Here is a 22,602-nt window from a genome sequence, read left to right as displayed (position 1 = left end):
CATTTTTAGTTCAAATAAATTCAATTCTGAGTGCACCTGATTCTTGGGTGGGGAGGGGAGGGGAGGGGGCGTGGTCCATGGGAAATAGTCCTGGCACCACAGCTGGAAAAAATCATAGGAAACACTGCATACATTTAATAAAATTAGAAAAATGACATTACAAAGGTAAAAAGAAAATACCCCTGTAAGTCACTTTAAGGAGTCAAATGTCACCTCATATTAGGAAGGCACATTTTTTATCAGAATGTTTTATTATTGATCAGAAGGTGCTCCTAAATTTTTTTTAATTAGGAGGACAAGCGCTCAATTTACCTACAAGCCACTTTTGTGTTCTTCTGTGCCACCTCTGTAGTACAAATAAATGTTTATTTATTTATTTTTTTCTATTTGTCTTATTCTACTTATGTTGTTTTAAATATAAATTTTAAAAAGCTTATACATTTTTGAATTTGACATAGATGAAAATGATGCCATTACAAAGGTAAAAAGAAAATACCCCTGTAAGTCACTTTAAGGAGTCAAATGTCACCTCATATTAGGAAGGATCATTTTTTATCAGAATTTGATTATTGATCAGAAGGGGCTCCTACATTTTTTTAAATTAGGAGGACAAGAGCTCCTAAAAAGAAAAGTAAGCATAGAGCCGTGTGTAACAGTATATTAGATCCGTGCATGAGGTCTTAAAGAGACAGCAGCCTAAATAAACCTCTTGCTGCCTTTCATTATACAGTGAAGACTAACCAGTGTTATTTTACAGTTGAATAGATTATAGTTAGACCTAACTGAACAAATTAAAGTACTGTTAATTTAATTTGTATCTTGTTTTTGTTTGTGCTATTGATTGTCATTAATTTTTGTTCTTTTATTATTTACTTGTCTTTTTTAGTTAAATTCAATTCTGAGTGCACCTGATTCTTGGGTGGGGAGGGGAGGGGAGGGGGCGTGGTCCATGGGAAATAGTCCTGGCACCACAGCTGGAAAAAATCATAGGAAACACTGCATACATTTAATAAAATTAGAAAAATGACATTACAAAGGTAAAAAGAAAATACCCCTGTAAGTCACTTTAAGGAGTCAAATGTCACCTCATATTAGGAAGGCACATTTTTTATCAGAATGTTTTATTATTGATCAGAAGGTGCTCCTAAATTTTTTTTAATTAGGAGGACAAGCGCTCCTAATTACAAGAAAAAACTGTTCTTAAACTGGGTGTGTGACAGGTATGGCTGTGGAAAAATTGTCAAAAGATATATTTTTTGTTGCTTTAACCCCTGTTCCTAAGATGAGATGCCCTGATTATAACTTTTTATATTATAATTTTTTTCAGGACAACGCCATTTACAACCTGCTGCCAGACATCATCAGCCGATTATCTGATCCTGAACGTGGAATGAAGGAGGAGGACTTCAACACCATTATGAAGTGAGATATGATTTATGCTGCGGTTGCAGTTTAACTTATTCTGCAGGACAAGCCATAAGTCACTTCTATTTAACTTTCTCTTTCAGACAACTCTTCTCCTACATCACTAAAGAGAGACAGACAGAGAGTTTAGTGGAGAAGCTCTGCCAGCGATTCAGAACCGCAAAGTGGGTATCGGACACAATTTGTTTTTCATTGGGCTACACAGTCTCCCAATGGAAACAGTGCTCTAAAAACGTCTTTCCCGTTCATCACCAAAACTAAAAGGTTTAACCTGGTTTTGGAAGATTTTTCTACTTCAAGCAAGTCCAAAGATGCAATTCTCCAAAATCAAATTTAAAAAAAGGGCAATGAGAGCTTTTCGTGGTGCACGGGAAAACATTACTAGAGCAACATTTATGAGACTGGGCTCCTTTATGACAGATGAGCAGGTCTCCGTCTCTCATGTGACATCTCCCCTGTTTTCTCTGCAGGACTGAGCGTCAGTGGGCAGATCTGGCCATCTCTCTGTCCTTGTTGTCACTGTGCGAGCGAGGTTTCAAAAAGCTGCAAGAGTGCTGGGACTGTTACAGTGATAAACTTGCTGAGCCTGGAGTCTATCAGCCCCTCCTGTCCATTGCAGCCAAACTCCGTCGACGAGCCAAACCACAGTTTAAGGTACTACATTTCTGTATGTGTGGCTAGAAAACAGCGTATTGTGTACAAGTGTGCGCACACAGCACTGATCAAGACTTGGTGACTGTTTATGCTAGTGTGTTGAAAGTAGCTGTGTTTGTTTAGGCGCAGGTTGAAGACTACGAGAAGCGCTTGACGGCTGTTCACACTAAAGGGCTGGAGAATGTGGAGAGCGAGGAGAGAGAACAGCAGATTGGAGACACACAAAGTCAAAACCTAAAAACGCCACAGAAGAGCGTGCGCAAAACCACACGAGGTGAAGAGATCGAGCAGATCAGACCTCAGAAAGAATTCTATTATATAAATTCATCTTGTGTATCTCTGTATCCTTCAGGACGTAGTAAACCGAAGTTAGATGACAGCGACCTTGTAACCCCAAGAAAATCTCGCTCTCGTCCCAAACCTACCATCACCTTTACCAGTGATGAAGAAGAGGAAGAAGGTCAGTCACTTTCACATGATTATCAATTTTAGTTCTCATTTATTCCATGTTAATTGTGCAGTAAAGTGCTTTAACATGCTTCATTTTGATTTTTTTCAGATGCTGTTATGGCTGAGAGTGAGAGGCCTAAAGTGACGACACCCATCGCCCGCACGCGACGCACTCGTCTCAGACACTGAGCACTCTTTTTCCAGTATTTCCCGTATTTTTTATTTATTTATTTTTAATACCTCTATTAATAGTATTAATAGTAATTTGGTTTTAGAAAGATGAGGTCTGTGACTGTCATTTATAAATGTTTAATGTTTTAGTTGCCATCAATATGGTATGTGTTTTTATTTTTTAATTAAACGTTTTTAAACCAGGAAAGTAATGGCTGTTTTTATGTTGTTGCATATAAATGTATGTCTTGTACTCGAATGTATCATTTCTTTTTTTTTTCTTTTTTTTTTCTAAGTTGCATTGAAAATGTCAGTTTTCACACATTTAGGATTTGAGCATGAAGTTTTACATGCTTCTCAACTAGAGTAAAATCCATGAATGAGCATGTAATGTCGAAATTGAAGGAAAGTCACTTTTACGTCCAGTCCAGTTCATCTGTTTTAGCTGAAAGTGTTTAGACACGTGACTTTAGTTTTGTAGGCGGTCATTCCTGCTACGCTGAAGAGATTTAGTGTGTTTTCGCGAAGCTGGACTGTGTGGCTGGGCAGCTTATATCGCGTCTGTATGTTCTGCAGTGCTTGCGTTTTTCTTTCATAGAATGCCGTTTCATTTTTAGAAGTTTGTTGCAACGAACTGGAAAACAACGATTAAAGGGCCTGACTCCGAAAATGAGATACTGGTCCGTGTGAAAATTTCAGCTGCGTGTCATTAATGTAGCGTGAGACAAACGACCTCAGTTGCTTTAGTTTATAACGTCGCGTCCACAGTTAAAAGACTTACTATGAATGTATATGTGCTTCGAAAAAGCTTTTTCAACCACTGTCTGAAAATCTCCAAGAAAAATGAAGTGCATGAAGGAGGTCAGTGGCTGCAAATGTGCAGATCCAAAACATATGCACCAAAAAACTTCTGCGATTATGAGAGCATGAGGCGGACTTACAACATACGAGTTCCTCAGCGGTTTAATTTCGCCAAGGACGTGCTGGAGCAGTGGGAAACAAAAGAAAAGGTCATTTAAGAAAATGCTCTGCTTCTGATGTTGTTCTAATATGTTTGTCCCTTGTTCCATTTTACTGTAAACTGAATACATTTTACGTTAACGTCCGGTTAATATTTTGACTGGATGGATAATACTTTTGAATAATTCCTAAACAAACAAATGTAAAATCCTGAGCAGATGAGCCGATACTGTACATTCAAGTGTAAAAACATTTCAAGACATTGGAAAAACTTTGAGGCTGTTCTCTTCTCTATCAAGATGGGGGAGTGTTTGGAAACCCCTTTGTCATTATTATATATTCATTCATGCAGTACTTTTTGAATTTGCATGTGTCATGTATGCAAAAAATATGATAAAATAATAATAGTAATAATATTGGAAGTAAGGAGCTAAATAAAGTACTTTTGACATTGGTATTACCATACAATTTCTGTAAATAAAAGTGAAACCATCTAATACCACAAAACATGACAGGTCCATTACTAGTAATTATTAGGTGCCTTTTTCCCTTCTTGGAGCATAATGCCAATAAGCAACTGGCTTTTATTAGTTCACTCAAAAAAAAAATATATATATTTTTTTGTCTTCATTTATGAAACCTTATGTCATTCCAAACCTGTATGTATTTTATTTTATTTTTTAAATAAAAGGGATATTAGATGGGAATAATAACAGGTATGCCATTTTGCTTGGTGACTAGTGCAGCAGAAATATACTAATCTACTGATCTGTGTAATATTATATAATGTTTGTGGAGACTGGTATTATCCCAGTCTTCTTAGTTCATTTTAATGCCATACAGTTATTTCACAATGCCAACACTTGTGAAATTGTTCAGTGTATTGTTGTTGTATATTACAGAACGGACAGAGGTCGTCTCTTCCAGCTCTGTGGTGGGTGAATGACGGCGGGGAGGAGGTCAGATGGAGTTTTGAGGAGTTGGGCTTCCACTCCAGAAGACTTGCAAATGTTCTGCATCAGGAGTGCAGTTTGGAGAGAGGGGATCGTGTGTTCCTCATCTTACCCAGAGTCCCTGAGTGGTGGCTGGTTAACGTGGCATGTCTCCGAACAGGTACAGTCCCACAGTCCTGCTCAAATATGTTTTCAGGAATTCAGGATTCATTCACCCTTAGTTCTGTTTCCCTTTCTGGTGATTAATTCTTAGTTAAACTTTAATCTACTTTTACTGATTCACACTTCTGTTGAAACAATAATACTAGCTTCAAGTTGAAGTGTGTAATTGTAAAATGTTAACAAACATTCTCTAACAGATATGCTGAAAGTTATTTTCATGTTATGACTGATAACCCATAGTTGGCAGATATTTAAATTCCGTACTATTTGGTCTAAATCAATAAAAACACACACACTCACAGTGGTTCCTCTTTAAATGCCCCGTTTCCTTGCACAGGTACGGTTCTGATCCCCGGCACGTCTCAGCTCACTGCTCGAGATATCTGCCACCGGCTGCAGACGTCTGGGGCCAAGTGTGTGATCACAGATGAAACTTTGGCTCCACTGTTGGACACAGTAGCTTCAGACTGCCCTTCCATCTCCACCAAGCTTCTGCTGTCCCACAGGGCCATGCACGGCTGGGGCAACCTGACCGAACTCATGGGGTGTGTGTGTACAGGCAGTACTGTAATTTACTGAAGAAATGACTGAGTGCATTCCTTAAAAGTATATACAAAATTACAAATTGGTGATCTATTTAAGATCAGATGTTGTGTTTGTGCTGTAGAAAAGTGTCAGATGATCATGTTTGCATGGACACCAGGAGTGAGGAGGCCATGACTATCTTCTTCACCAGTGGCACAACCGGCTCTCCAAAAATGACCCAACACAGCCACTGTAGTTACGGTCTGGGGCTCTCGGTGAACGGCAGGTTTGTAACATTCTGAAAGTTAAATGATGTGAAAAGTGATACGTGTTAAGTAGGTATAGATGCATTAAAAGTTATGTATATATGTAAAAATGTACCCAGTGGACAGTTTGAGATCAGTAAGATTATTTTTTATTTTATTTATACTTTTATTCAGCTAGGCCACATTAAATTGATCAAAAGTATGGGTAAAGACATTTATAATGTCAAAATATTCCTATTTCAAATAAATGCTGTTCTTTTGAAATTTCTATTCATCAAATCATCCTAAAAAAGGTATTTTGGTTTCCACAAAAAATGTTGATAATAGTAAATGTTTCTTGAGCATCAAATTAGCATATTAGAATGATTTCTGAAGGATCATGAGACACTGAAGACACTGAAAATTCAGCGTTGCATCATGGGAATAAATTACATTTTAAAATAAATTAAAATAGAAAGCAGTTGTTTTAAATTGTAATATTTCACAATATTGCTGTCTTTCCTGTATTTGAATCAAATAAATGTAATGTGTTTATTTGTGTGTGTGAATTCTTAAGGTACTGGCTGGATCTGACCGAGCAGGATGTGTTTTGGAACACGTCGGACACAGGTTGGGCCAAGTCTGCATGGAGCAGTGTGTTTGCGCCATGGATCCAGGGAGCGTGTGTGTTTGTTCACCACATGCCACGTTTTGATACAAGTACAGTCCTCAAGGTACAGGAACATCACTGGTCCATTCTTGACTGGAATGTTCTGCTTGATTCTTGATTCTTTAAAAAATGTCCCTAACAAAGCTGTATGAAAGTGTTTTATGGAAAAGCCAAAAATTATAACACATAATCTAACTTCATAAGGTTTGTTGATTTTTGCTGTTTGTTGAACAGTACACATTCTGGTAACACTCGTATTTTTCTCCTGACAAGACTCTGAGCAGCTATCCCATCACCACCTTCTGCACGGCACCAACAGCCTATCGAATGCTTGTACAGGACGACATATCCAGGTACTTACTGTAACAGGTGCACTGTGATGTGTTTGTATTTAAATTAATTCACTTTTAGCTCTATCTTTACAAGGCTTCATTTATGATTATTGGTTTTTATATATACTGTCAGCAGAAGTTTGTTTTTAATGGCAGGTAAGTTGCAAGTTTTTAACTGAATTGGTTAGTAAATGACTGAGAATCTTGACCTGGATGTTGTAATGATCACAGCAGAATGAGACCGATTCATCTGGTCCAGGTCTAGTCCTCATCTTTGTCTGTGGTTTTTGACAGGTTTACGTTCAGGGCTCTTGAGCACTGTCTGTGTGCAGGAGAGCCCATTAACCCAGAGGTGATGTGGAAATGGAAAGAACTCACTGGACTGGACATCTATGAGGGATACGGACAGACTGAGACTGTAAATAAACATTTAAAGGAATAGTTCACACATTTGAAAATTTTCTTAACATTTTCTCACCCTCAGGCCATCCAAGATGTAAAAGAGTTTGTTTCTTAATTAGAAAAGTGTGGAGAAATTTAGCCTTGCATCTCTTGCTCACCAATGGATCCTCTGCTGTGAATGGGTGACGCTTTGATAGAGCATCCAGCCGTAGCAGAATCTGCTGTGGTCAGCAGCCCTGATCCAGTTCGAGGAGAGGTAGGCAATGCATTCTGGGATTGCCATCTCCATGAAGGATACATGCAGGGTGGTGACCTTAGAATTAGGCAAAAATTACATAACTTCGAAGACCAGAATTATCTGTAGAGTGCTTATGATGCATTTAAATGGTGTTTAAGTATGCAGCGCAAAAGATTTTGTATGTAGTTGATATAAAATTGTAACTAAGATTATCATATGTAATACAAAACTGTTTATTCCAAATTATAATTATATATTTTTTTTTTAATTGTGCTGCTCCATGTTTCAGGTGGTGAAGGCTTTTGTTGTGCTCACAGCAGATTATAAATCAAGAGACCATAAGGAACTGATCCAGGAACTGCAAACACATGTGAAGACTGTGACGGCTCCTTATAAATATCCACGCAAGGTGACTCGCGATTAAAATTCAGTACTTCCACATTTAATCCTTAACTGGAGATCTTTTCAATTTAGTCCATTTTAAAGGAATATTTTGTTCCAGCTTTTAAATGTTTAACTCATTTTATTTTTTTTTTGTCAGATTGAGTTTGTGGATCATCTTCCCAAGACAGTAAGCGGCAAAATCAGGCGAGTGGAGTTAAGAAAGAAGGAATGGGGACAGCAAACAAGCAAACAAATCTGGAAATGAGAAAACAAATTTCTGGACAAATCACATTCCACCTTTTTATATACAACATTCCCAGATGTCTTCCCACTTTAATGCACCACATTTAAGGATCTACACACCCGTAGTCCTTCAGCTCACCTGCAGGTGGAGGCATTTCATAACAATCAAGTTGCAGAACTCATTTCTAATTTCATGCATCAAACATTTTATATGATTCTACCTCATGTTTAATCATGTTTAAGTGGAGTAACTCAAAATTTATAAGCCTTGCAGTTCAAATGCGTTTTATTCTTTTCATATTAAATTGTAGATCATATTCTGCATATGCAAAACCTAAATGTGAATTAATTTGTATTTATATAATTAAAAGCCTATTTTTTGAGTAAGTAATAAAAGCATTTTTGGGTGACTATATGTCAGATAAAACTTGTTTATAATCTCTTCTAAACACCGTGATCCTTTTTTCCTCAAGAGCATGGTCATGTGACTGATGACAGATGGCAGACACAAATCTGATCTGTGCTGAATGATGAGAGGATTGTGAGGTTATAAAGATTTCTGAATTTACCCTACAGAAAGGAATGAGGAATGCAGTGATTTTTCAGATGACAAATCTGTTAGTAAATTAGTCTTGACTACTAATGGAGAAAAACAGATGACCTGTAGCTTGTCAAAAATAATAACAATGTGACAACTTTTGAAAAATGAAAGGCTAGATTTTATTTTCACACTGCCAAAACTTTAACCAAGCTGTAAATTTCCCTCTCGTTATTCAAGGACCATAGAGGGTGAAATTTTTGTGGTGCGGCACACTCACTGACTGCAGTAATGAGACAGGTGCTGTTTAATTGACCTGTTAATGGGTCTTATGCTTATCAGGTGGAAAAACAGCCATAGACTTAAGCCAAAATATGCCAGACCTCAGCCATTTAAACTGCTTCATGGCATGTCATTAAATCAGACTGTAGATGTTTGTTATGACAGCCTGAAGGATGTCGGCCTGAAAACACAGCTTGTTTGTGTATGCAGAGATGTGTTTGTGGATCAATCTGTCGGTTTTGGTTTGCAGCGAGTAATTTGAATAGCTCAAACTGCTAACAGACTGTCAAAACCTGAGCTGCTTACCTGTCCTTACAAAAAAGTACTGTGGCTGTACCATACCAAATACCATAGAAGTGTGATATACAGTGGGTTTAGTGAGAATCATTTTTCATACACGTTAAGCTGAAGTAAGTCTTTATGGGGGGCACCTGTTGTTGTGATTTGTCAGCATGACTTTAACTCAGCCTGACATGTGCTGCTATTATCTGCAGCTCCGTCTCTGTCTTTCTCTGTCTGATACATTTGATCTCTCTCTGGAGTCAGGCAGGAGTACCAGCCGTGGTCTGGAGCCCGGCCGTCAAAGCCTGCCCACAAACGGCCCACCTTCCTGGGTAAAGGTGCTGACAAGCCCCCACCGGAGACTAGCTACCAGGCAGCTTTCAGCCTGGACACACACAGACACACGGAGGCCGGCGTACCGGAGACCAGCACACACACGCAGACAGAGAGAGCACACTCACACAGGACAGACATCAGCATGAAACCAGAGGTGAGTGAGACAACAGATCAGAAGAGAAAGAGATCAAATCAGACAGCGAGCTGACAGAAAGATCAACAGAGAGCAAAATTTGAAACCAGATTCTGCAGAATAAGAATGAACTGGCTTTGATATAATCCGCAGGAGACCAATATGTAAAAACAAGTATAGTCTATCAAATTTTATCATAAGGACATATATCAACATTTTTATAACGAAAAGTTCACCCTAAAAGAATACATATGATATAGGTATTATTTATATAAATGGGTATATATTTATATAAAAAGTTTGTATTAAATATATATATATGTATGTAGTCATTTTTTTCACATTTTGTTTCATTCATTTTGTTGGTTGTTTCAAACTTCTTCCATTAAGGGTTAAGGGTGTGAATACTTATGCAATGGAATCATTTAAGTTTTTTATTTTTAATAAATTTGCAAAGATGTTAAAAACCTGTTTTTTGCTTTGCCATTATGGTGTATGGAGTGTAGAATGATGTGGGAAAAAAGTAATTTAAAGCAGTTTAACATAAGGCAGCAACATAACAAAATGTGAAAAAAATGAAGGGGTATGAATAATTTCGCAAGGCACTGTATATATATATATGTTTATTTTTTCTCGGAATCATTACTCCAGTCTTCAGTGTCACATGATCCTTCAGAAATCATTCTGATATGCCGATTTGCTGTTCAATAAACATTTATTATTATTATTATCAATATTTTAAACAGTCGAGTACATTGTTTTCAGGATTCTTTGATGAACTGAAAGATTATAGATTATACAAAATTATAGATATTAATACTTTTATTTAGCAAAGATGCTTTAAATTGATCAAAAGTGATGATAAAGACATGTATAATGTTACAAAAGATTTCTATTTCAGATAAATGCTGTCCTTCTGAACTTTCTATTCATCAAAGAAACCTGAAAAAAATTCTAATAATAATAATAAATGTTTTTTGAGCAGAAAATCAGAATATTGGAATGATTTCTGAAGGATCATGTGACTGGAGTAATGATGCTAAAAAAATCAGCTTTGAAATCACAGGAATAAATTACATTTTAAAATATAGTAAATATTTAAAAATAAAATAGTAAAAATATTTTACAATTTTTTACTGTACTTTAAATCAAATAAATGCAGGCTTAGTGAACAGAAGAGACTTCTTTAAAAAGCAAAAAATCATACTGTTTCGACCGGTTGTGCACATATAAAGAGTGTGTATGAAATGGGTATATATATGTACTGAAATGTTCAAATATTTGTTATATTTATATATCTGTACTAAAATAACAAAATATAAAATAAACAATTAAAGCATTAGTACAGAAAATATGCATACTAAATATTTAAAAAAACATTTAAATAAGTGTATGATTATACAATAAATGTGTTCAATTGTAATACTCTTAAAAATCCCAAACATTCATAAGCATAAAATGGAAGCCTATGGGGCGAAAGTATATGATGGATTTAGCAGAAATATGCAGATTTCATAGTAGTGAAAGCATATCCATGAATTATTCATGTTTGAGCTGTAAAGCTAACAAAATCAACCTTTTGAAGTGGGTTTACCTTTATAGCTAGTGACATTTTTGGCCAACTTTTGGGCTGATAGTTAAAGCTGTAGTTAAAGTTGAATTAAAGTTGTATTTAGGTAAGCAGGAATATTGATTTGCGTAACCTTTTAGGTTAATCTGTGAAATCAAGCCTAATATGCAATTAAATCACATTGGTTATTTAACACTGATACCTTTCTGGGACAAATGGGAGTTTTAGGTCTGGTAAAAGTTGTGCTCTATGTATCGACTAGCGCGGATTCATTGGGGTTATGTAATCAGTGACCCGCTCCTGTGCCCCGTTACGTCAATGTAGTCTGTGCCCGTCTTCTCAATAAGAATCAAAACTAACTGTGAAACTGGTGCTGCATCTTTTGCACGTCAGTCAGTGAAGTATGCACTAATTGGGATTCATTTAGTCCTAATTACTAACCCATGCATGCTGTCAAACCTCATGCTTGACCAGTGAGGAGAGAAAGTGACGGCTGAAACACACAATGCCAGCGGTCTGAGGCAGAGTTGGCGAGAGTTTTGTGCCTCTGGTGTCAGGCTTAAATGCCTCTGTTATTGAGCTGTAACTTTTCTTTTCATAACCTTTGCACTGCTCCATTTGTCAAATTGTCAGACAGATCCACTAGTCTGGTGTTTTCAGATGAGGGTTGTACAGATGCTTTGGGCATGGCCAGAGCCCACGGGACATCCTTTGATTTTTTTTTTTTCTATGGCATTGTGTGCCAAATCAAATATATTAATATAATATATATGTATTTTTTGTTAAACTTTTTTATTTATTCATTTGATTTTGAATTGAAATGTAAAAAACGTGTGTATTTGATTCAAAATCATTTTAAAATGTAAAAAAATATTTTTACATTTTTTTGTTAAATTATTTAAAACATTTTAAGATTTAATATATTTTATTATAATATAGTTGGATATATTGCAGCATTTACTTTTGGCCCATAGCCCTCAATCAAGTTTGGCCCTTCGTATTAAGACGTTTGGGCAACTCTGCTTTATGATTATAGAGATTTTAACAGATATGATTGATAATGCTGAACATACAGCTTTTGGCATATTAGTGGAGAACCAGGCATGAGGGACTATTTTTCTGCTAAATAATTTTTATTTTAAGTAATCAGTCTATATCTGTGAGGCTGATTTTGTGGGTTTAAATTGTGTGTGTGTGTGTGTGTGTGTACTGGACAGTCCTTTGCACTGGAGACTTGCGTGACTAAGCCAGCTGGCATTATTTTGTCTGTCCCAAGGGTTTAACTCACTCACAACCCATCCTGCCCTCCTGATCTCCCTCCAGCTGATGCTTTGAATTTCATTTTAAAAGGCAGACTGACTAAACACTTGTTTGGGAGATAAAACCAGCCGATCATTCTTAATTAAGTGGTCATTTTTTCATTTGACCTCTTCTGTAAAGACCATCAATTCAGTACAAGCTCAATGAAACCAAGAAAACATGAGCTTACACTGTTTGCTATTGGTCAGTTCATTTAATAGAGCAGAGGTGCCCAAACATTTTAATATGACGGGACCAAAATGTAAATTGTTTGAGGGCTGTGGGCCAAAATTACGTGTTGCATTATATATATTAACTATATTATATTAAAATGTATTACATTGTATTATTTTTATTTTTTTTTTGCTTTGCTGATGAACTGATAAGTTGGATCAGTGTTAGATAAAACAATTCCAAATGCATGTTTACAGATCAAACCTGCACAAGTATCATAGTGAATAAATCTCAGGGTTTCATAAGTTATAATAACCTTAAATGACAGTTAAACATCTTATATAAGCTTTAAAGTTGCTGCCCAGACAGTTTCCCATACGCCAGCACTCTGTCCCAATGATGGTCAGCAGCCTATGACATATGATACGACAGAGGACAAACGAGGCCATGTTGAGAATGGATTATTACTGTACAGTAAGCTGCATTAAAATAAATATTTGAATGGTAGTGTATATACTAGTGCTGTGCAAAAGTCTTAAAAAAAAATTATTTCAGAAATAATTATTGCATGTTTGAAGTTTCTTCAAAGCCAAATTTGCATATTATACATAAAGCATTTAAAGCATTAGCATGTTAGAATGCCATTCTGAATACCTGAGGTATGAACACTGTCTGCTTCTGCTGTTAGTGAGTCTGTGAGGCAGAGGGTGTCGATTTCTTATTCTAGAAACACTAAACAGTGTGTGCGAAAAAGATTCAGTAGATGATAAATCACATTTTCACCCCAGCACTTGGCTTCTCACATAGCAAGCTTTTTTTCTCCCCTACAGTAAGGATTAGATGTCTTCTACCCAGGAGAAGGAGACAGTCTGAGAGAGAGAGAGACAGAAAACCGACAAAGATAGATGGAGATTATATACTATAATATGAGACTTGAACAAGTACATCCTAAATCATAGGCATTTGAAACAGTATGCTAAAAGTGCCCAAATGGATACTATTTCCAGTGAGGTTTGAAGTCCCATGTGCCACAGAAGACATCGGGAGTGTTACATGACCTAGTGCTTCTTTTTCAGCTTCTTACATTTTAGATGAAAACTGTAAATTGGGGTTGGACTTTTACATTGTTACAAAGGATATCCATTTTAAATGAACTAGTATTTTTAACAGAAATATGTTTTATATGACAGGAGCAGAAGACTAAGCTGTCACCAAACCCATCTGCCGTCTTTCAAAGCAAATCTAGGATCTTCAACATATGATCATCAACATCAACGCTCCGCACATAAAGATCCACATTCACGTCTGATTCAGCCTTTCACTAGAAGAGGAGACCATTTTAAAGAACTGTCGAGAGACACCTGAATGTTGAGAAACGAGTTATTCTGAGAGACTAGGATCGTCAGAGGAGAAGAATGCCTGCGGATGAATTGAGTTCAATGCAACTGAAAAAGCTTGTGAAAAGCAAAACCAATAAAATGGGATTCTCTAAATCATTCCACTGAGGAAATTACAGAACCAGAGGAAGTTTGCTGGAAATTTACACAAAGTAAAATCTATGCAAGAGAATGTATGCTTCAAATGTCAACCATCTACTAGAAGGATTTGTTTGTAATACAGGTTTAAGAGTGATGGAAAGTGTGTGTGTGAGACATAAAAATGGTTGACTGGGAAAGTTTTCAGGCCTCAATTTCTGCTGACCTTACCCTGTCCCAGCTGAATGAATATCTGCATGTTTCATAATCGTTTTATGAATTAACTGAATATGCAGCATTTCAAAAAGGAACAAAATGTAATCTGGTAACTCTGTGTCTGGGTGTGTGTGTGTCCTGTACAAGCCTAGTTAATGACATGCTTTTGTATATAGTGATGTTGGTCTGCCTTTATTGATCTGTTAATGTCTGCCTGAGGACGCCAGGTGCTTCTAATCGCCATTTTCTCGCTCCAGACCCTGCTAGCCCTTTATGAACCCATATAAAGACTAGAACATTATGAATCTTTCACTTTCACTGAATTGGAGGCTGTCCAAGTTTTTGTAAATTTGGTTTAGACATAAATGGGCAAAATACTTCAACTGTTTAAATAAAAATGACATTCTTTAAATATGTTTCCACGTTATTTGACTGAGAGCTGAATAATATACAAATTATATTGAATGGTTGTGTTAAAAAAAAAAGGGGGTTTTAGTAGGTTTTAGTCCAATGTATGGAATCCCGTTTCCGCCACTGAATAAAAAAGGTAATTGCGACTTTTTATCTCACAATTCAGACTTTTTTTTCTCGCAATTGCAAGTTTACATCTCAGAATTGAAGATTCTGGCTTTTTTCTCAGAATTGCGAGATATAAAGTCAGAATTGTGGGATATAAACTCGCAATTGCGAGAAATAAAGTCAGAGTTTATATCCCACAATTATTTTTTTCTTGCAATTGTGAATTTGTATCTCGCAATTATGACTTTTTTTTCTCAGAATTGCGAGTTATAAAGTCCAGTTCTAAGGAGAAAAAAAGACTGATATGTTCTCAGAATTGCGCAATATAACTCGCAATTGTGAGTATATCACGCAATTCTGAGAAAAAAAAGTCAGAATTGGCCGTTTATATCTCACAATTCTGATTTCATTTCTCACAATTGCGAGTTTACATCTCACAATTCTGAGAAAAAAAGTCAGAATTGGCCGTTTATATATCACAATTCTGATTTCATTTCTCACAATTGCGAGTTTACATCTCACAATTCTGAGAAAAAAAGTCAGAATTGGCCGTTTATATATCACAATTCTGATTTCATTTCTCACAATTGCGAGTTTACATCTCACAATTCTGAGAAAAAAAGTCAGAATTGCGAGTTTGTATCAGGCAATTGTGAGATGTAAACTCATAATTGTGAGAAAAAAAGTCCGAATTGTGAGATAAAAAGTCTTTATTTTAAGTTTTAAAATAAAGTATTAAAAAGTTTTCGTTTTTATTCAGTGGCGGAAACGGGCTCCCATACCAATGTGTATAACATTAACAAGTATTTACAGCAAAATGAAAATCATCTCCTGGTCAAAATGACCGGAAGACAAACAGAAATATCTTCAGCACAAAAAAATTTACTTTTTTAATTAACCAATTAAGCAAAACTTAATTCTGAGTGCTTGAAATTTTATCCTGTTATTGTTTTGCTATGTGACATTCAGTGTTGGGCAGTAACGCATTACTTATAATGCGTTACTGTAATTTGATTACTTTTTTAGTAACGGAGTAATTTAGAAAAAAGTAACGTAACTAGTAATGTAACTAATTACTAATTACTTTTGAAATAAAGTAATCAGAACAGTAACGTGATTACTTTAAAAAGGAGTAATCAGTAATCTGATTACATTTTCAGAGTAACTTGCCCAACACTGACATTTCAGTTGTATTGGCAGTTGGAAAAAGAATAGAACAAATTAGCACAGCTGGATACATCTTTGTGGTAGATTGACCATTTTTAATACAAGAATAGCTTTTTTTGAAACACAATGTGAAGGAAAAACATTCAGGAGTTCAGTTAGACAAGTGAAGACTTTAACACTGAATTAACACACAGCAACACATTCTCTCCCATCCACACAAACACACCAGAAGAAGTTTCTTGATGTGTTTAAACCGATGCTAGCTGTATGACACAAAGTAGCCCACCAAACCAGAGGACACAAAAGACAGCTTGTTTTAGCAAATACACAAATGCCTCCTGTCTATCTGCACATTTTTTTCTCAATGCCCCCAAATGACAGAAACGGTACAAAAAAGAAATAAAACTTGCACACTCACTGCTGTTCAATCCTTCATATATCCCACAGCTGTACGAAAATGACTCATATTCATATGAAAACAACACAATTAAGACTTTTCTTAGACATTCTTTGCCCTAGTGAAGACGTGCAACTCAAAATGGACATTTAATCTCCACCCAAAGTTCTCATATAAGTCCATGATTTCATATAAAACTAATCAGCTTCTCCAAATAAATCCTGCTCGATAATGACATTTCAGAACAGAAAAACAGTACGGTTAATTGTTCAGTGGCTCATTTAATGTCTGCACTTCTGATTAAAGAAATGCCTAAAACTGAAGTTCTGTCATCATTTACCCAACACCATTATAAACAACATGAGGGTGAGTAAATTATTTTGGGTGAACTATTCCTATAAGACTAACAAAAGCTCTGTCAATGGCAAAGCAGGTTAATGTGATCCGGGGTTTCATTAGCAGAGATTTGAGTGTCCCAGTAAAGAAGTAGAATAATAGAATAATGTCTACTGTACCTGCTCATTAACACTGTACTTGTACTGTTACATATACTGGACCAGAGTTCATAAATATCACAGAATTCATAAAGGAAACATGAAAAACGAATAAATAGAGTGATGTAGCCATACGCAACAAATGCTGTTCAGGTGGCGTATGAAGCTCTGTTTGGGTTCAGTACCCTCATAGATAACACACAGCTGTTGTCGTAATAATGGCTTACTTCTATTATGACAACGGCAAGTAAGAGGGCATTTGCACCTGTGATTGGCCAGCCCTTGCACATTCTCCACCTTTACAGAATGTGAGGGGGAGGAGTCTATGTATGACAGCCCACCTGTCTGTTTGTAGTCAGATGCCAAGGAGTGAAGTTAGTCAGCGTGGCTTTCATCCTTCACCATGATGCCCATGTACCTACCAAAGACAGAGTTTATGGCAAAGTTTAAAATAAACAAAACTGCAATAGTAATGATGATACAGGGTTCCCACACATTTTGACCAAAGGCATTTGAAAAGTTGTTTAAGATTTTTAAAGAAGAAATTGTAAAAATCGTATTATAGAAATTGCACCAATAAAGGGGTATTTAGAGCCAATGAAATGTTTAAATTCTGAGCATAATTATTTACTAGAGACATTTCAATTTGTATTTATATTTATTTTTTACATTTTAGATTTATTTTTTAAAATAATTTTATTTATAGAAACTGCACTGATAAAAGGCAATTCAAAGCAAATGAAACATTTAATATTGAGCATAACTTTACTAGAGACATTTCCATGTCTATTTATATTTAATTGATTTATTTTTGTTTAGTTTTATTTCATTGTTTCCAAATGTTTCCAGGTTGTTCAATGACCATGGGAACCCTGATGATAGATGCTGAAAAGCCTAAAATTAGGATGAGCAAAATGACCTATTAGTCAGAAAATCACAGGTGGGAATAGAGCTAATGGCCTGATGCACATCCATAGCCGATATCTCTCTCGGAGTTCTGTGGAGACAAGAAGAGAGGAATGAAACGAGGATGGGAAAGAGAGAGAAATCTCACGGTACATTTGCTATCTTGGTATAATGGGTTATTGACCTTTGAGCATTAATTGAGAGGTCTGTGAGTCTTGTCAAACTGCTGCTTTCTTTTAATGTATGAGACTTCGCTCAGTTCCTGCTTGACTGATCATCATTTAAAGCGGTGCTCTGTAAAAGGCAGTTACCGAATACTGTATAAAAGGCTGATGAAATATTCTGCTCAATCTGTGAGTGTGGGCATGTGAATGAAAGCAGATGTGCTGAATAAGTAGAGCAGCACTGAGCCAATCTCTTCTCTCTCAGGGTCGGGCTCTGCTGCTCTACCACTCAAATAAATCAGATTTCATGAGCTATTCTCAGTGCTCTGATAATTATATACTATCATAAAGCAATTCCTCTCACAATCAAATCACATTAGACAAAGTTCAATGCTCAAGAGTTCTTCAAAATTGACCATGAAGTAATGTAGCAAGCTCTATCTGAAAAGAGCAGAAGCGCGTTGGAAACTACTCTTTACTCTGAATCGTGCTGGTCTGCCCATCTGTCCTGATTAATCTTGTACTGGCATTCGGGTGGATGCACTGACCTGTGTTGTTGGGATTTCCCATAGGCATTGGCCAAAGACTCCCTGAGGATTTCACTGGCAAACTGCTCCACAGCCTATTGAGAGTTTTAGACAACGTTCAGCACTTTGACATGTTAAGAAATGCATTATCTATTGTAACCATGTCATACCCAGGACAAAAAAAAAAAAAAACTTTTCTCACAAAAAGTAAATTAATTAACATATTTGATGCTTAATAAACAGCTAAGTGGACTGAAATTTAAGACCAATGAGATAAGAGTTGGAGATGCTACCATTTACCATAGAACAAAAGGTTAGTTAATAGTGCAAAGGCCTGTTCACACCATGAACTGTAACTATAATGATGACTACATTAGGGTATTAAAACTTTATAGTTGTCATTCATGATGTGAACAGCTCTATTAAGTAAAATTTTCTCTCATAAAATAAAACTAATTACTCTTACAACACTTACCTTAAGAATCATGGTCTCCACGACTGGAGCAAAAACATTCTTCTCCACCTCCACCTGCTGCAGTGTGACGCCGATCTAACACACACACACACACACAATATCATTACATGTATGACACAGCAGAAAGTCTGGATACAGGTAGGCAGACAGACAGAAAGAACATTTCAGTCTCACTCACCTGCTCCGCCGTGTCTCTGATGACCTGGGTTGATGGGCAGCGCCCCAAGAAGAACTTGGGTTCCTGTTCGGCCTCTTCCTGTTCCAGTTTGATTTTGACCTTGGCAGCATCTATGTCTTTCACACTGATGATGTCAAGAAGCTTATCATCCTCCTCATCAGGCTCCGCCTTCAGAATCCTCTGAAGTTGCTCCAGACGTTGTGACAGCTCCTCACAGCCTGTCAGAGTCGAGCTGCACTCTAACACACACACACACACACACACACACACACACAAACAGTGTCAGTGTCAATGTAAATGTCTTACTGTAAAACAGCAACAACTCACAAGCAGGAAGCAGAGCTACACAAACCAACTGAAAACTAATAATACTCTTGATCTACACTATGGCTCTGTTCCCATTTCCAAACATTATTATCATCATCCTCATCATCATTATTAATAATAACAAATAGTTTGTATTTTGCCTAATAATTATTAGAATTAGAATTAGTTACTATTACTACTTACACATAACTACTGAAGAACATTTACGCCCCTGATTCTAACACAGCCTTATCCATGAAAGTTGCATGAATCAATGTCTTAAAATGCTCTCTAGGTAGGAAGCTCAGTAGGGATTGAAGCAGAGCTGATGTTGAATTTCAGCTGCTTATGCCCAAGTTGAATTCATGCCCAAGTCTGAATACTTATCATCTCATCATTACACAAGCTAATGCACCATCACTGGAAACTACAGAGAGGGAGAGATAGAGATAGAGAGAGAGAGAGCGAACACTACTGCATTGTCTGTGCCAAGTCTTGTGTAAGTCAAAGTTCTGGATAACTGAGACACAGGCCATGATAAATTAACCTCAACCAAGGGTTCAAAACACACACACAAGCATGTGTGCCGTTACATAAACTACACACCCACCAGGTTCACTGTCGATCTGTGTGAGTATGTCCTCGATGGAGTCCTCCTCTATGCGCTGAGGTTCAGGGTCAGGGGGCGTGTAACCACGAAGACGGCACCAGCGGAGCACCTCTTTAGTTCTGGGTGGAGTGAGGGCCTGAAGCCGAGGGGTCCTCTCTAACAGATCAGCACACACACGGCGCACAGCCACTGCTCGCTGCAACTACACAGAGAGAAAGAAAGAAAATAAACGAACACAATCCAGCAGAGCTTACAGATGCACTCAGACTATATGAAACAAGCACTCCTGTACCTCTGCAGCTCTGCGTTTGCCAATGTTCCATGAGTAGTACTGATCCACAGAGGTGGCACAGAAAGGATGAGAGTCCTCATCTGTGAAGAACACACCAACTTTGATTGGTTTGGACTAGTGTAAATTGACTCTTTTTATTCAGACTAAATGACTGGAGACAATCAATTGTTTCAAAATTGATAATAACAAATGTTTCTTGAGTACCAAATCAGCCTATTAGAGTGATTTCTGAAGGATCATGTGACTGGAGTAATGGCTGCTAGAAATTCAGCTTTGCCATCACAGGGATAAAATACATTTTAAAATATATTAAAATAGAAAACAGTTATTTTAATTGACGATTCACAATATTACTGTTTTTACAGTATTTGTGATCAAATAAATGCCTCTGTGAGCGTAAGTGACTTCAAATATCAAAATATTTATTTTTTTCTCCGACCCAAAACTTTTAATTTAGAAAATGCTAACTATGAAACTATGTCAAACTTACTTTTCTCAGGGACAATCAGAGGGAATTTCTTCACGATGGCCGTCAGAAGTTGTGTCATGTTCTCTATGTGCTCCGTACTAAGAGAGATTGACAATTTTTAAAAAATATGTACACAACAAATTAGGGCTGTCACGATATTAGATTTTTCACACCACGGTTATTGTGGCCAAAAGAATTCACCATATCGATATATCGCGATATATATATAGAAACCTTGAGGAATCAGCCAAATAAATTTTCACTGTGTTTATTTAGATTTTCTTTTTACCCAATGAACATAAGGATACTGATAAACACAGGGCACATGCATTTTCACTTCTTCAGGTCACAGCTGACCTGAGACTCTGGCTTTCTCTGTTTTCTCTCTTGTTATTTCATAGGGAGCTTCAAAGAAGACACTGTCAAGTTCAACAGTATGATGAATAAATATTAACATCAAAACTGATAGTTTAACCTGTTAACTTGCGTACCCGTATTTAAAATTATGCCGGCGGCAATGAAGTCATGCAGTTAACGCGCTTCTAATTCAGTATTAATGTGCGTCTAGAACGGACGCAGATGAGGCATTAAGTGCATTGCACTGCGGCCAACTAAACATTTTACAGAGTTTAATGTAGCAATGTGGTCGCTCAGTTTTTCAATCGTGTAATAGATTTGAACAAAGAAATCAAGCAGCTACGCACATAACTGGTATCAATTGATATCATGTACATGTATCAGGTCACTTAATTTCCAGCGATATCATCGACTTGATTACACAGATACTATTTAAACTGAACTGAGCTGGATGATGACATCACTAAATTCAATAATAAACTGCCTTTAACTGAAAATTGCGTTTACTATTGTCATTTTGCATTATTAACACACTATTTTCCTAATTAATGCTGTACAGTTGCTTTTACACAATCTGTATTGTTAAAAGCGCTATATAAATAAAGGTGACTTGACATGAATTGGCCATGACTTGATTGCAAACACAAAAATTAGACGAGTAAAGTAAAAGCGGTACTTATTAAAAGAATCACCCCTTTATTTAAATATATGAACACAGGAAACCACTGATAACGGGTTAATCACCCCTTTATTTAAATATATGAACACAGGAAACCGCTGATAATGGGTTAATGTAACGTTAACCATTCCATGACTTGTAAAATAATGGTAACTTACAGTCTGTATAATATTGAACATGGTTCTTCTCGGAGTATGCGTCGTCTCCATGTTTGAAAGGTGTCAGCGTTAAGGCACAATACTGCCACCTGGGAGGTCAACCAGGTACTGGCGCTGGAGTAGGCTATTTGCCTGTCGTGTTATCATAAGTGTCCTATTCATTTTAATTATTGTGGTTATCGCCAATACCGGTATATCGTCACACCCTAAATTAACACGATGTCAATATTTCATGATTTGAATATCATGGTTATCGTCAATACCGGTATATCGCGACACCCCTACAACAAATATTACAAGCTTTCAACATATTAGCATACATTTGAATTTCCGTCACTGATATTGAGCAGCTAATAATACAAATCCAACACATCTTTGTAGTAACGAGAGTGTCCATGTTGTTTTCACATTCCGACTTAAAAGCACTACTCGGGAAATGAGAGCATCCGAGGAGCGCATGAATGCCGTAATTACACTTGCTCTGACGGCAGCAGGTAGCCTTCCGTTAACTAAGCTAAACAAGCTTCAATTAAAATGCATAAAGCTAAACTTCCCTTGTATTCACATTTCTAAACCTGTTGCAGGTTCTGATAAAGCAAAAACACTGCTTTATCAGACATTACATGCTAGATTAAATGAAAATAACATCCAATTTTCTGAAGACAGTGGGTTTCCTTCAGAAATACAGTGATATAAAAACACCCGCACTCAATGTATGGGAAACACTGTAGTCTCATAATTGAAGTGTAAATTCTGCAGATTACATCATTGTCCAGTATTGTACT

At 36.7% G+C, this 22,602-nt stretch overlaps 3 protein-coding genes across 4 annotated transcripts in view; 2 read left to right on the top strand and 1 right to left on the bottom strand.

Moving 5' to 3' along the window:
• LOC107659972 (condensin complex subunit 1-like) overlaps positions 1-2,867 on the top strand; it is a 15,293-nt gene extending 12,426 nt beyond the window's left edge. Inside the window, exons 27-32 of one of the 2 annotated variants that reach the window (XM_016449117.1) lie at positions 1,328-1,422; positions 1,509-1,589; positions 1,896-2,079; positions 2,203-2,353; positions 2,432-2,539; positions 2,639-2,867. In XM_016449117.1, the coding sequence (XP_016304603.1) occupies positions 1,328-1,422; positions 1,509-1,589; positions 1,896-2,079; positions 2,203-2,353; positions 2,432-2,539; positions 2,639-2,718 (699 nt within the window). In that variant the 3' untranslated portion in view covers positions 2,719-2,867. The remainder of the gene's footprint in view (positions 1-1,327; positions 1,423-1,508; positions 1,590-1,895; positions 2,080-2,202; positions 2,354-2,431; positions 2,540-2,638) is intronic. The other variant, XM_016449111.1, reaches the window with a different exon arrangement.
• Positions 2,868-3,058: 191 nt separating this feature from the next.
• On the top strand, positions 3,059-8,966 carry LOC107660274 (acyl-coenzyme A synthetase ACSM3, mitochondrial-like). Its single transcript, XM_016449562.1, has 10 exons — positions 3,059-3,710; positions 4,563-4,773; positions 5,113-5,320; positions 5,443-5,586; positions 6,123-6,279; positions 6,489-6,568; positions 6,842-6,988; positions 7,136-7,205; positions 7,477-7,596; positions 7,729-8,966. The coding sequence occupies exons 1-10, from the start codon at positions 3,483-3,485 to the stop codon at positions 7,834-7,836; spliced, it is 1,473 nt and encodes a 490-aa protein (XP_016305048.1). The 5' UTR covers positions 3,059-3,482; the 3' UTR covers positions 7,837-8,966.
• Positions 8,967-15,864: 6,898 nt separating this feature from the next.
• The window catches only part of LOC107660269 (YEATS domain-containing protein 2-like), a 38,892-nt gene continuing 32,154 nt past the window's right edge, over positions 15,865-22,602 (bottom strand). The window contains exons 22-29 of the mRNA XM_016449548.1: positions 20,645-20,721; positions 20,155-20,234; positions 19,863-20,064; positions 18,947-19,185; positions 18,769-18,843; positions 18,315-18,388; positions 17,616-17,693; positions 15,865-17,114 (exon numbers count right to left, since the gene is read on the bottom strand). Of these exons, the coding sequence (XP_016305034.1) occupies positions 17,072-17,114; positions 17,616-17,693; positions 18,315-18,388; positions 18,769-18,843; positions 18,947-19,185; positions 19,863-20,064; positions 20,155-20,234; positions 20,645-20,721 (868 nt within the window). The 3' untranslated portion in view covers positions 15,865-17,071. The remainder of the gene's footprint in view (positions 17,115-17,615; positions 17,694-18,314; positions 18,389-18,768; positions 18,844-18,946; positions 19,186-19,862; positions 20,065-20,154; positions 20,235-20,644; positions 20,722-22,602) is intronic.

This window comes from Sinocyclocheilus anshuiensis, unplaced genomic scaffold, assembly GCF_001515605.1.
Source record: "Sinocyclocheilus anshuiensis isolate Anshui unplaced genomic scaffold, SAMN03320099.WGS_v1.1 scaffold850, whole genome shotgun sequence".
Lineage (NCBI taxonomy): Eukaryota > Metazoa > Chordata > Actinopteri > Cypriniformes > Cyprinidae > Sinocyclocheilus > Sinocyclocheilus anshuiensis.
This window is presented reverse-complemented; position numbering and strand designations above follow the sequence as displayed.